Source organism: Canis lupus, chromosome 22, assembly GCF_048164855.1.
Source record: "Canis lupus baileyi chromosome 22, mCanLup2.hap1, whole genome shotgun sequence".
Lineage (NCBI taxonomy): Eukaryota > Metazoa > Chordata > Mammalia > Carnivora > Canidae > Canis > Canis lupus.
Window position 1 is genome coordinate 15,079,525 of NC_132859.1, and position 14,370 is coordinate 15,093,894.

The following is a 14,370-nucleotide window of genomic DNA, read 5'->3' on the forward strand; positions in this document are numbered from 1 at the left end:
ATTATGACTAAATTAAAGGAAAAACTCCTAGGACTAAAAAAACCTGAAAGGAATAATAAATTTTAAAAAGGAAAGGCAAAGCTACCAGATTTTCAGAAATATATTTTTTAAAGGATTTATTTATTCAGAGAGACAGAGAGAGAGAGAGAGAGAGGGAGGCAGAGATACAGGCAGAGGGAGAAGCAGGCTCCATGCAGGCAGCCCGATGTGGGACTTGATCCCGGGTCTCAGGGATCATGCCCTGGACTGAAGGCGGCACTATACTGCTGAGCCACCCGGGCTGCCTACAGAAATATTTTAATTTGGAGAAAGTCCTTTTTCCTCATCTGCAAGGAGAGACTCCAGAAATTACAACAAAAATAAAGGTAGTATCTAGCACTACCTAGTGGCAATACTGAATCTCTTAGGACTAGGATAGGTTGTTGTCAGTTTTAGAATATTCTTTCAATTTTCCCCTCAAATGTCTTGATAATGGAATGCCTGGGTGGGTCAGTGGCCCAGGATGTGATCTGGGGTTCTGGGATCGAGTCCCACATGGGGCTCCTGCATGGAGCCTGCTTCTCCTCCCTCTGCCTGTGTCTCTGCCTCACTCTGTGTCTTTCATGAATAAATAAATAAAATCTTTTAAAAAAAACATCTTGATAAGATCAAAGACAATGCAATAAAAACTGGCGGAAATCTTTCCTCTAAAGATGTGATCAGTTTTCCATATAAAAATGAAGATGAACTGAAGACAACTTGTGGTTTTTGTCATTCACCTACAGCTCTTGTTTCAGACTGGAGTCAATACTTAACCCAAAAGTCAGGTGACAGAGAAGCAGGTAGTGAGGGGAAAAAAGTCTGGATTTGGTTTGAGTTTTAAGTTTTATAAATCACTCAAAAGGTACTCATGGGCAAGTCACTTAACCTGTAGTTCTTCAGTAATACATACTGCCCACTCACTGTCTCTTCCCTACTCTCTGCTCATCTTCTCAGGGCAACAGAAGAACAAATGAGAAAGTATGAAAATATTTCATGACAACAAAACTATCACTACTGTAGTCTACTGAGGATAAGAAAACAATATTTAAAAGCCAACAAAAAGAATGGTAAAGGAAACACGTTTGCATTTATAAAAAGTCGTAAAATGTGTTTTAGATAATTTCTACAACAGAATTAAACATATTTTTTAAGGCCAAGATCACTGGGTAGTGTAGATTACAATGATTAGCAATACGCTTCAGAATAAGCCAAACTCAGGTTGGAGATCCTTCTTTTCTGCTGGCCATGTCTTGGATCTTGCACAAGTTACATAACATCTCTAAACCTCAATTTCATTATTTATCTAAGGGGAGCAGAACCTACACCTCAAGTAGTGGTGTGAACATAACAGTAGGAGGAGTAGGAGACACTGCAGGCTAGCACCATGTCTGTTCACTCACTAAATACTCAATGTACTTGTCATGATTTAACTATTTAAAAATATAATTTCAGTGAGCAGTTCATCTTGCCATATGTTAATGTCTCTGGCTCCCTTTACTGTGTTGTAAAGACTAGATTTAGTATACTCATTTAAAGCTGACTGTTTATGTCTTTAGTAGAATTAGCAAAGGCATCTAAGTCTGAATTTATATACATGTTAGTTAGACAACTCAGGCCCACAACTTTAGCACTGGGTAAATTTAGTGGAGGGGCAGATAACTGTGTGCACGCGCGTGTGTACACACACACACACACTTAAAAGAACATAAAATAGCAAAATTTCTTCAGATGGTTATAGAAATACACTTACAGTCTCACACATCTGGGTAAGATTAATAACTTAAGCAGCCACCTTACCTCCTCCCCTTCCCCCTATTATAGGCAGATCTAGAAAGACAGCTATAGCAAGTTTATTTACTTATCAGAGATGCATATAATTAGAATAATTCCAAATGTTGACAATCAGAAATAGCAACTCTTGCTTTTATGATATGTTTCTAAATGAAGCCTTGACATAGCTGTTACAAAATTAAAGCATGTATTGACTGATATACATACCTCAAAATTCTATGTCTTTCAACAGATGTTTCTAATGACTCAAACCATTTTTATAAAAATGTCCCACCACCAAAACCTGAGCATTTTCAAACTGTCCAATCTAGCCAGTTGTACTGAACTAAAAATTCTCATTATTTAAATGCATGAAGTGAAAACAGTAGTTGGTACAAATAACAAGTGTTTTTCTTTATTACATTTAACAATATTATAAGTACTGAGTATAAATGATACTTTTGTTATAGTTCTAAATGTTTGCCTTTCTTAAAAGTAATGGTTTTTGATTTGCTCTTTGTAAAAAGTTGGCAATATATTGAAATAAACAATGTTTTGAGGCTGTAAGGAAATGAAATTATATATTTTATAAAAGAGTCTAATTATTTTGCAAAGAAGACTGTACCTATAAACCTTAAACATTTCACATAAGCCAAATCCACAGGAAATCTACAAAAAAAAAAAAAATCAAGTACAGAAAAAGAAATGGTATGTTTTAGCAAAACAAGGCACTTACTGGGAAATCTTTGAGTAGCCATTTGCCTTAGAGAATAAAAAGTATCACACATTACAGTGGGGCAGCTCATACTTGATTTTACAATTGTACTGAATAACTTGTCCACATAGTAGCGCAGATTCTCCTGTAGGATTTAACAAGGTAAACATCAGGATTTTAACTTTTCCACAGCCATTATAGAAAATAATGCAGTGAAAATGAGATTAGGCAGTTACTATCCAGTGTACTTTATTTATTTATTTTAAAGATTTTATTTATTCATAAGAGGCACAGAGAGGCAAAGACATAGGCAGAGGGAGAAGCAGGCTCCCCACAAGAAGCCCGATGTGGGACTTGATCCCCGGACCCCAGGATCATGACATGAGCCAAAGGCAGACACTCAACCACTGAACCACCCAGGTGTCTCCCCTATATAGTGTACTTTAAATCTCTGCTTCCCTTTTCTAAACTCACGCAGTTAAAGGACAACTTACATCCTGACCTCATTTAACAAATTCAATGGAGTCTAGCGAAATATAACTAGTAAATGTATAGAATTAACTTCACAAGAAGCAACAGAATATAGAATGATCCAAAGGGAAATCAGGGAAATAACTCAGATATGCAGGTATATGCAGACACTCTGGAAATTTTATTTAGTGCAATGAAAACCTGTGATTCTAACATAATCATTATTTTTCCAGACAACTAAGATGTTGGTTGACCAAGTCATTGTGCTACTAAGCCTGGCCAGTCTGATCCCAAATGAATGGCTAGAATGGAGGTAGCAACTAGATACAGCCTTATTCCACTATTGTTACTAGAGCAAAAGTAAAACCCCACAAGAAAATAACATTCTAAAAACTAGACATAGGAGATGCTGCTAATAGTATGGGCAATAAGAATAAAAAGCACTACATCCTTCATACAGCATTAGGGAAGACTATGCTTAGAAGAAGGCACATTTTAATGCAGTTATAAAGATAACAAAGACTTACCTTATTATTTTCTACATTATCTCCCTCTTTCAATTTAATAGGATCGATTTCACAGGATTTTGAGGATTCACATATCTGGAAGATAGATTAATTTTTCATTTAATGCTCTTTTCTAAATAATTTGGCAAATTAAAATAACTATTATTTTTCTCGTAATTGTAAAAATTAAAACTAACAAAGTTTATAACTTCCATTCAGAGATAATGTACACAATACTGTAAAAGAACTGTCAAAATTTATTTCTCATAAATTTGAAACTCAAACTAAAATCCAGTAACCAAAGGAAAAAAAGAGCAAATCCAGTAACAATAAAATAATTATACAGGTTATATTCAGTGTGCCCTTTCAGTAAAAAAACCACTGATGAAAAAGGTTTATTTACATCTGAAGGGTTCAGCCCTATTCTTTCAGTGAGTGAGTGTATTATCCCTGTTACTAGGTCATTTGATGAGAGAGAGGCTATATCACAAGGCCACACAGACTTCAATTATCAGAAGTATATATATAGCCTGTACCTCATCTAGAATAGGTTTTAATGTGACTTTCAGGTAGTGCCCTCCCACTATTTTCATCATCTCATCCAGACATCGGGTAGCCAAGGAATTTCCTCTAAAAATTGTGTTTGCATCTCTGAAATACAAAGAAAAATAAGGTGAAACCAGGTGCAGTAAACAAACGCTATGAAATCAATAATACGAGATATCTGACTTTGGTTATATAAATAATTTTAGTAATTTTTGCCATCCATTTAAAAGTTTGCTGTCATTACAATTTTCAAACTTACCAAAAATAGTAAGAGAATTAGTTTTTTTTTTTTTTTTAAAAGCAAGCCATATTAATGAACTACAAAAGTGGAATGTGTATGTATGAGACAGTGCAATGACAGGAATGGGAAGCCACCTGACTGCTTTTCATAATGTCACACATATGTATATTGAGTGATACATAATGGGTAAGGGGAAAAAGAACCCAACTTCTGATCTGGTATTTTATTTGTGACATGTGAATCATTACAAGCAGTAGCAAAGATCAGTAACAGGAAATTTGGACACTGAATAAAAAAATTCTTCATTAACTGTTAGTGTTGCTATTGGTGGATACTGTTTGTTAACGTAAAGAAATGCCTTTTACTTCTTGCTAAGCAGTCCTCTTCAGACTCCTATCCAGGAAGGCTGGTCAATACAAAAGAAGTGAAAATACAAAAACAATTTGGCAAACTAAGATCCAATTTCAACACACAAAATTAACATTTTAATATAACTCTTACTGTGTATCCTTCAAGTCTAATTCAGCCACTGCAGTGGCAAAAGGAACAAGTTTATCATGGTGCAGCAGCAGTCGTACAAGAGGCAAAACAGCATCATTTTTATCTCGACAAATTTCACCCAAAATGTAAGCAGCTGAGGCAGATATCGGCTAGAATACAGAAAGGGAGAAAACAAGCACAAAATCAAGGAAACATGACTAAATATTCAATCACTAGCCTGTATAAGTAATTCAAGCATATTTACTGGCTATTACTGTTACACAGAATAACATTTAATTTTTAAAAACATTTCTCAGAGAATGAAATTTCAAGCATATTCTGGAATCACAGCACTGTGCTTCAGATGAATGTATATATATATTGGCTATTTTAAAAAAAGATTTTATTTATTTATTCATGAGAGACACATAGAGGGAGGCAGAGACATAGGCAGAGGGAGACGCAGGCTCCCTGTGGGGAGCCCAATGGGGGACTCCATCCCAGGACCCCAGGATCACGTCCTGAGACCCCCAGGTGCTCCTATATTAGCTATTTTAACAAAACTTGATACTCTGAAATCTTTTCCACATCATTTACAGAATTATTTTAGCCTTCTCATATTAAATCATACACTTAAAAATTTTAAAGTACCTGAACATCTGGTGATTTTAGCAGCAAAGTTTTCAAAGGACCATAGTACTCTGAAGGAAGCACGTAGTCTTCTGTATAACATATATTTAATCGAAGAGATCCCAGATCATCAGTTTTAGATGACTTGTTTCCATTGTCTCTTGGTTGTAGCAAGTACCTAAAGTAAAAGTACAACTGACTTTGTGAGATGACAATGAGCATCCAAGTCAGTGAGGTAAATAAACAGCTAAGCTGTATAAAAAAACCAAACCAAAAAGTCACTTTAGTATTTTAAGGTTAGGACACTTTATAAATAGCCAACTAGCAGTCTTCAGAGGCTTAGCATTGGTTGTATATTGAACTAGAAAGCTATAAATAGATTTTCATATGGGAAACGAAAAGTACAGGTAATACAAAAATTAAAATCTCAAAGGAACTGAATAGAGAGTTTGATTAGCTTGCAGACTTAGGAAAAGATATAAAATGTAAAACATTTAAAATCCAATGTAAAATCAAAAATAATCTCTCACCAACTAAATTTAAGAAAGACATATTTAGCTGAAATAGACAAGACATGCCACAAGAAGGAAAAAGTGATCTTGTTTTATTTTATTTTTATTTTTTTTTTTAAATGTGCTTTTTTTTTTTTTTAAATTTTTTTTTTCCTTTTAAATTTATTTATTTATGATAGTCACAGATTGAGAGAGAGAGAGAGAGAGAGAGAGAGGCAGAGACACAGGCAGAGGGAGAAGCAGGCTCCATGCACTGGGAGCCCGACGTGGGATTCGATCCCGGGTCTCCAGGATCGCGCCCTGGGCCAAAGGCAGGCGCCAAACCGCTGCGCCACCCAGGGATCCCGTGATCTTGTTTTAAAGTATATCTTATATATGTAAAAACCTGAACTTGTTTTTTAAAAAGCCAGTGATTGAAGGTTTATAAATAGATTTTTTATATTATTAAAGAAGTAACAGTGTAACTACACTGAAAATATTTTTATTTGCAGAAATCAGATTTACATGAATTTTTTTCAGGTAAGTAGAAGGTATAAATATAAATGTAAAAACAAAGATAACTTTAACATTTTCGAAGGAAAGAGAAATGTTTAGAAATCAAGAGGAGTTTTTAGGACCAAAACCAGAAATCTAATAATTTTTAGAGAACTTTTATCATGGAAATTTAATAATACATACAAAAGTAAAAAGGACAATATATCTACTGAACTTCCATGAACCCATCACCTAGCTTTAGTAATCATCAACTCAAGGCTATTCTTGTTTCAGTCTCATACCTCTATTCACTCCTCTCATCCCATTCCTGTGTTAAAGTAATTTCCATGTGTCTTTTAACTTTGTCCATAAATATTTCAACATCTATAACTACATATAACTTTTAAAAATCAGCATTACCCAAGCCGTGTTCAAACTTTCCCAAACTTTATCATAAACGTTTTTCTACAGTTTGTTCATATCTAAGGTCCACAGATTCTAACTAGTTGATACTTAAGTTTCTTTTACTGTAGATTCCCTCTACCCCCTAAGAAATCAGGTAGTTAGAATTTTCCACATCGGGGATTGTGCTAAATCTATCTTTATCTCCATGACATCATTTAACCTGTTCTTTGTCCGCTCTGTACTTCCTATATATTGGCAGTTAGATCTAGAGGTTTGGTTAGATTTAGATTTGATATGCTGGCAAGAACCTTTCACTGATGGTGTTGTGTTGTTCCACCAAGAGGCACTAATGTCTGTCTCTCTTTTTGTGATATTAGCAATCACTGATGAGCACCGCCTAGAGTCATTAACTTTCACAGATTGTAAAACAATAGTTTTAGAATTCTATCATTCCTCCTTTACTTAATACTTGAATACTTTTTATAAGTTTTATAAACTTTCACAGATTGTAAAACAATAGTTTTAGAATTCTATCATTCCTCCTTTACTTAATACTTGAATACTTTTTATAAATACTTTTTATAAATACTTGAATACTTAATACTTGAATACTTTTTATATAAAAATATTTTATATAAAATACCAGTGTAGGTAGTTTTGATATTTATCACCTATAGCCTCCCCAATACACTAACTTGTTCAAAAACAGAAGGTAGGGAGGGTTTAACAGAATATTAGCTTTGAGAAAGATATAATTAAAGACATAAAAAGGAACTAGAGACCCAATAAAGCAAAATTTCAAAGATGAGGGGATGACAATAAAGGGAGGAGAAATTATATCACTACCTATGAAAGAAGAATCTCTATCTTGAAAGACAAGCCTTTAGAATTTCTATTCTGATTTGAGAAATAATTATTTAAAGTTTTGCCTGAGGAAATAACTGCAAATAAACCTATTAGCAAAGGTAACCCAGAAGTACTTCTAAGGAAAAGTCTACTTGGCTGATTGAGTTCCACAATCCAGTATATTTTATAGACTTGCTAGTTTTATCTGAAAGTAAACCTGAACTGTAATGACTGAGCACAAAGACCTGTAGAAAGTAGAAAGCCAATTTCTAAATTTATGAAAAGAAATACAAGTGGTAAAAATACCTGTACTTCTTCTGGGACCAATACATCTTATTATGCAAATGTCCATTTACAAAAGTAAGGAGAATGGGAATATTAATAATGAATACCTTTAATTCACCACCTCCCCATGCACATATCACTCAGCTTCAACAATCACTGTATTTCCCATGGTGGTTCATCTATATTGATCATTGCAACTAATACATTTTTTTCCTGTCAATATAATTTTTTAATCTGTTAGATTAACACATTTTTTTTAACCAACTGGTAATCTATTTAGAAAGCCATATTATCAGAAGGTACTATGGTGAGTACAGAGATACAACACAGAGATTGAGGCAGTCTTAAGAATTCTCTGCTTGGGATCCCTGGGTGGCGCAGCGGTTTAGCGCCTGCCTTTGGCCCAGGGCGTGATCCTGGAGACCCGGGATCGAATCCCACGTCGGGCTCCTGGTGCATGGAGCCTGCTTCTCCCTCTGCCTATGTCTCTGCCTCTCTCTCTGTGTGACTATCATAAATAAATAAAAATTAAAAAAAAAATTAAAAAAAAAAAAGAATTCTCTGCTAAAGCAATGTCCACAATAGCCAAACTATGGAAAGAGCCCAAATGTACATCGATAGATGAATGGATAAAGACACACACACACACACAAATGGAATACTACTCAGCCATCAAAAAACTGAAATTTTGCATTTGCAGTGACATGGATGGAACTAAGGGGTATTATGCTAAGCAAAGTAAGTCAGAGAAAGACTGATCACTGATCTCACTTACATGTGGAATTTAAGAAACAAAGAGGATCAGAGGGGAAAGGAGGGAAAAATAAAACAAGACGAAATCAGAGAAGGAGATAAACCATAACAGACTCTTAACTCTAGGAAACAAAATGAGGGTTACTGGAGAGGAAGCAGTGGGGGGATGGGGTTACTGGGTGATGGGCATTAAGGAGGGCACATGATGTAATGAGCACTGGGTGTTATACACAACTGATGAATCACTGAACTCTACCTCTGAAACTAATAATATACACTGTTAATTAATTGAATTTAAATTTAAAAAAAAAAAGAATTCTCAGCTAAGACAACAGTTTGCCAAGGAAACAAGAATGCTTCCAGAGCAGAATCTACTTCCTTCTTGATTATATTTAAATGGGTAGTACCTACCTACATTTGCCTCTTTGGGATTCTTTCTTGTTGTTCTAATATTTCCCTTCTGTTTTAACTAGTTTTTCCATATAAGGTAGAATAAAAATACTTGCATTATAGTTACAGCTTAGTTCTGTCTCCCTAAGATTGCACTTACCCATCTTAAATCTTAAACAATGTTCCCATATTCTAGTCAGAATTACATACTGTTTGTTCTATAGGAATTTTACTCAGAGGGCAACTTTGATTCTCTTATCTCCAAATTACTGGAAGAAGGAGCATGCCTTGTCTCTCTGTTACTCTAACAGAACTACAAAATATCAGCAAAATAAATCTACAATCCTAACATGGCATATTCTCTACAGAGGGACTACAGTGCTACACCAGTTACTAATTATTATGTATGCACTCCTTTAGAATGCCTAGGAACCCCAGAAGAGCTCACTCCTGCCTCACTTTTAAAGCTTGTTTCCACAGGTTTCTTTGGCAGGGTAAGAAATCCTTCTGGATACAGTATGTCATCTGTGTCATGTGTTTTTTGAAAAACAAAAATTTTAAATACGTCATTGTCCTAGCCATTACTTGAAAAGATCATTTTTTAATAAACAGGGATGACATCAAATTTCTTTTTAACAATTTATATATATAAATTTTTATATGTATATATAAACAGTAAAATATAAATATATATGTTTTAAATATTTTATTTATTTATTCATGAGAGATACAGAGAGAGGCAGAGAGAGAAGCAGGCTCCCTGTGGGGAGCCCTATGCAGGACTCCATCCCAGGACCCCAGGATCACAACTCGAGCCAAAGGCAGATGCTCAACCACTGAGCCACCCAAGTGCCCCTTTTAACAATATTTTACAAAGCAAGGGGCATTCAAATCTTTGATTTCAGCATAAAACAGAATATTTTTGAGGGTTAAAAAAAGCATTTTTAATTAATTAGAGTAAGCACATGTGCATGAGCGGGTGAGGAGGGGGCAGAACAGGGAGAGAGAGAATTTTAAGCAGACGCCATGCTGAGAACAGAATCCAACGTGGGGCTCAATCTCATACCCTTGAGATCATGACCTGGGCTGAAAATAAAGAGTAGGATGCTTAACCAAATGAGCCACCCAGGTGCCCTGAATATTTTTGAGTTTTAAATATATTCTAAAATAATTTTGCCAAAATACAATTTATTATAGTAATTGGTTAAGAGTATAAACTTTGGAGTCAGAATATTTTATCTAAATCTCAGCTGTGTGACCTTGGGCAAACTCCTCAATCTCTCCATGCTTGTTTCCTTATATTATTATAATTATTATTATTACCCTAAATAAGGGGCAGTAATAGTATCTAACTGATATAACTAAGTAAAGCACTTACAATAGTGCCTGGTATACAGTAAATAGTACGTAGCTATTATTTATATAAGATTTATATATAACTGTTACCACTTACATATCTAAATAACTATAGATAAATGTACTTATTTATGTAACTACATAAAAATGTGATTTATTATTTTATAACATTGTTTAAAAAGGCTCAGTTTAAAGCCTGTGGGCTCAGTAATCTTGTAGGAATTAGAGGAAAAGAGAAAACCCTCAAGATTTGTTAGATGAGGATATGTAGACATGCATAAGGTTGAGGGATTTAAAAAAAAAAACCAAAAAACCCACAATATATTTTCTTCAGCTTTTGAGTAAAGCATTCCAGTGTGAAAGAGTAAGAAAAAGGAAATAAAGAGGAATTATTAACTGAAAGTGGAATTCAGTTGCTCCAAACATATTTTTTATTCACAATTAGAGGCATGAAAGTAATCCTGATGCTCCCAAGATTCAGTAGTTTTGACAGCTCCTTAGTAAAGAAAAAATTTACATTTGAAAATTTTTAACCACAAGGTGTATATAATTGAAATTAAAGTAGGCAGGCAAAAACTATAATTATTTATTCGTAACACTGAAAACAAGCATTATGAAGTAATGTTGAGAAGCTGGAAAGTAACTGTTCAGAGGCAGCTCTACTAACATTTGAATATTGTTTCTGGTTCCATAAAGATAAGCATTATCAATGGATTTTTACTAAAGATAGAAGATTAAAGATAGGTACACCAAAATCAGCAAACTAGATAACCAACTCCTCTCAAGTAAAATATTAATCTAGTTTTAAATATGTAGAAAGTGCTTTTGTTGAAAAATCCCAACCATTTGTTTCATTTACCATTTGAATCTTATATTCAGAATGCAAATTACAACCTGAAAAGGTATTTGTATCTATGGTCTTTTCTTTTTTAAAAAAATATTTTACTTATTTATTCATGAAAGACACACAGAGAGAGGCAGAGACATAGGCAGAGGGAGAACCAGGCTCTGTGCGTAGAGCCCGATTCAGGACTCGATCCCAGGATCCCTGGGATCATGACCTGAGCCGAAGGCAGAGAGGCTCAACCAGAGCCACCCAGGGGCCTCTCTATTGTCCTTTGTTAATCTCCACTGTTACATGTTGAGCCATTTTGGGGAAATTATTGTACCAATTTGTACAATCAGACAAAGGTTTTGCACACATTAAGACTGACATCACAGGAATTGTGAAATGAGACTTAACTAGATTGCCTCTGAGGTTCTCTTTATAAGATTTCAAACAATAGAATACTGGTGTGACAACAAAGGATACATAAACTCTATATGGACTGCTCTGGAGGAATGGTGATGACAGCAGCAATCACTATAATAATGAGAGCATGAGCTATACTTGTGGTCACTACACTTGCTGCCTGTTTCATTTACGATGAATGCATTTCATCCTCTAACAACTTTGGGAGGCAGGTACTATTTGTACTGTTTTCATTTTATAGCCAGAGAAAGGAAAAGCCAAGATGGTGAAGTAACTTGTCCAAGGTCACACAGGTAGTTATGGCAGAGGTTAAGATTTGAACCACGGCAAATTGGTTCCAGAGTCCATACTCTTTATCACTACTAAGGGTCTACTAAACTGCTAGGTGAGAAAAGCAAGGTGTGGAGCAGGATAGAGTATGTGCCCATTTGTGTAAAAAGGGGAAATAAGGATATATACGTATTTGACTATATTCCATAAAATATTTTCAGAAACTTAAAACAGTACCTCAGAAGAGGGGAAATGATTAGCTGAGGGATTGGGTTAAGACACAGATTTTTACCTTTTGAACGGTGAACCATGTGAGTATATTAGTGATTCAAAAAAAATAATTTAAAATTCTTTTATCTACAAGGTTAAAGTTAAAAATAGTTACTATCAACACTAAAAAGCTACTCCTAACATCTAACAGAAGTTTCAGAATAAGGAACATACATCATAGCTAAGGAACTGAAAAGCCAAGAAAGGAATGGGGGAATGACTGAATCATACTGTAGTTTGAGAATAAAATTAAGTTAGAACCATTAAAATCCGTTTTCAGGAAAAGACTGTAATAGACAAATACTAATTGAAAATTATGTGAAAAAGGAAAGCAAACTGAAACTTTTCAAACAACAGGATTACATTACGGATAATTATTCTCTTTCCTACTGCCAAGATTAGAAAGAATATGCCTGAAATCCTGAAGATTAAGCTTTCCCTGTGTTTTCAATGCAGTTGCCATCAATTCCACAAGGGGATGCTACTGCTCTACAACTGACAAAGGAGCTTGCGAGTTTAATTTCGGACTTAAAAGAAAATGGCATTCACATTTTTATACTTCCTTATATCTATGAAGTATAAATGAATCAGCAGAAGTTTCCATTCCATGCTGCATAAATTTTAGAACTTACACCCTTTTGGCTTTAAAATATTTTAAAATATTACTGGCAAAAAAGAGATCTATAGGAATAAAATTAATTGGTTTCTTAATGTTCTTACATCTTGCCAAGGTGGACAAAGTTTTGCCAAATTTGGAGGGCCTATCTGGAAGTAGTCACACTTAAAGTACAGGAGAGGTGGCACATTTCAGGTTCACTTTGAGGGGTCTGGAAGCCCTAAGAACTCACTTTTTACTTTTGTAATGAGTGGCATGCCATACTTTTGAAAGACTTAACAAACTGCAGAAATTTTCATTTAAAAATATATGCTAGGGGATCCCTGGGTGGCTCAGCGATTTGGCGCCTGCCTTCAGCGCAGGGTGTGATCCTGGAGTCCCGGGACTGAGTCCCACATTGGACTCCTTACATGGAGCCTGCTTCTCCTTCTGTCCCTGCCTCTTTCTCTTTCTCTCTCCCTGTGTCTCCCATGAATAAATGAATAAAATCTTAAAAAAACATATATATATGCTATTTTACAGAAGGTAGAAGATAATGAGAAGTGGGGAGTGTGATGGGCCTCAAATGTTGTTCCTCAATTTTTCAAAGTAACTAGTAAGTTTAATCTGCCCCCCCAAAGTGGATACATTTTTTGCAATTATACCAAATGCCACCAGAAATACCAATAAATCTTAGATCTGTATTAGCAAGAAGTAAAAATAAAATAAAACTGTGAGTCTAAAAATCCACCTACAATAGAGTTCAAAGTGAAGAATGTTTACGGTCAACTTGGAGAGGCAGGCTCTTTTAAAGACAAATGAGATGGATGCCCACAATAAGAAACCTCTAAACTCTTCTTCCAGGCACTGAAACTGAGTTCTAAATAGTGGGCCTTAGAGGCAAATGAGAAAGATCTGCTTTTTTATGGTCAGTAGAAACCCAAATCTAGCCTGCGATCTATCGGGCAACTTACTGGAAGGGGCAGGACAGGCATGCTTGTAAGTGCTCTAGACAGAAAAAATGATAGTTTCACATCAATTCTGCTAAGGAAACTAACATTAGTTTAATGTATGAACATTAAGTTCTATCTACCATCAGATTAATGTCACTGTTATAGACATGAAAAGGTAAAATAATACTGTAACCATTACGGAGTCACCAGAGCACCTGAAAGGAGTATTTACTGAATCAGCTCAACAGGTTCACCCTAGACATACACATATTCATTCATTCATTTATATATTTTATAGTAGGGGTGGGGGAGAATCTCAAGCAGACTCCCAGCTGATCACAGCCTGATATGGGACTTATCAAACAATCTTGAGATCACAACCTGAGCTGAAATCATGAGTTGGATGCTCAACCTATTGAGCTACCGAGGTGCGCCTCGATCCTAGACATTTAGAAAATATTAGGGCATTTCAACGGGGTGTGTTAAAGGAAAATCACTGGTTAGATCCCATAAATAGTTGATTCCCTACCATAAACCCTATTTTCAAATATCCACAGTTCCCATGGCCATTAATAAAGCTTCTCTACTATAGATGCTGATCTGTGACCAAGCATCTTTTCACATGGGCA

General features: G+C 35.2%; 1 protein-coding gene across 3 annotated transcripts in view; it reads right to left on the minus strand.

The window, feature by feature from the left end:
* RASA2 (RAS p21 protein activator 2) overlaps positions 1-14,370 on the minus strand; it is a 144,460-nt gene that overhangs the window by 29,823 nt on the left and 100,267 nt on the right. For all 3 annotated transcript variants that reach the window (XM_072792477.1, XM_072792476.1, XM_072792475.1), the window contains 5 exons: positions 5,402-5,558; positions 4,772-4,920; positions 4,020-4,134; positions 3,505-3,579; positions 2,528-2,651 (listed from right to left, as the gene is read on the minus strand). In XM_072792477.1, the coding sequence (XP_072648578.1) occupies positions 2,528-2,651; positions 3,505-3,579; positions 4,020-4,134; positions 4,772-4,920; positions 5,402-5,558 (620 nt within the window). The remainder of the gene's footprint in view (positions 1-2,527; positions 2,652-3,504; positions 3,580-4,019; positions 4,135-4,771; positions 4,921-5,401; positions 5,559-14,370) is intronic.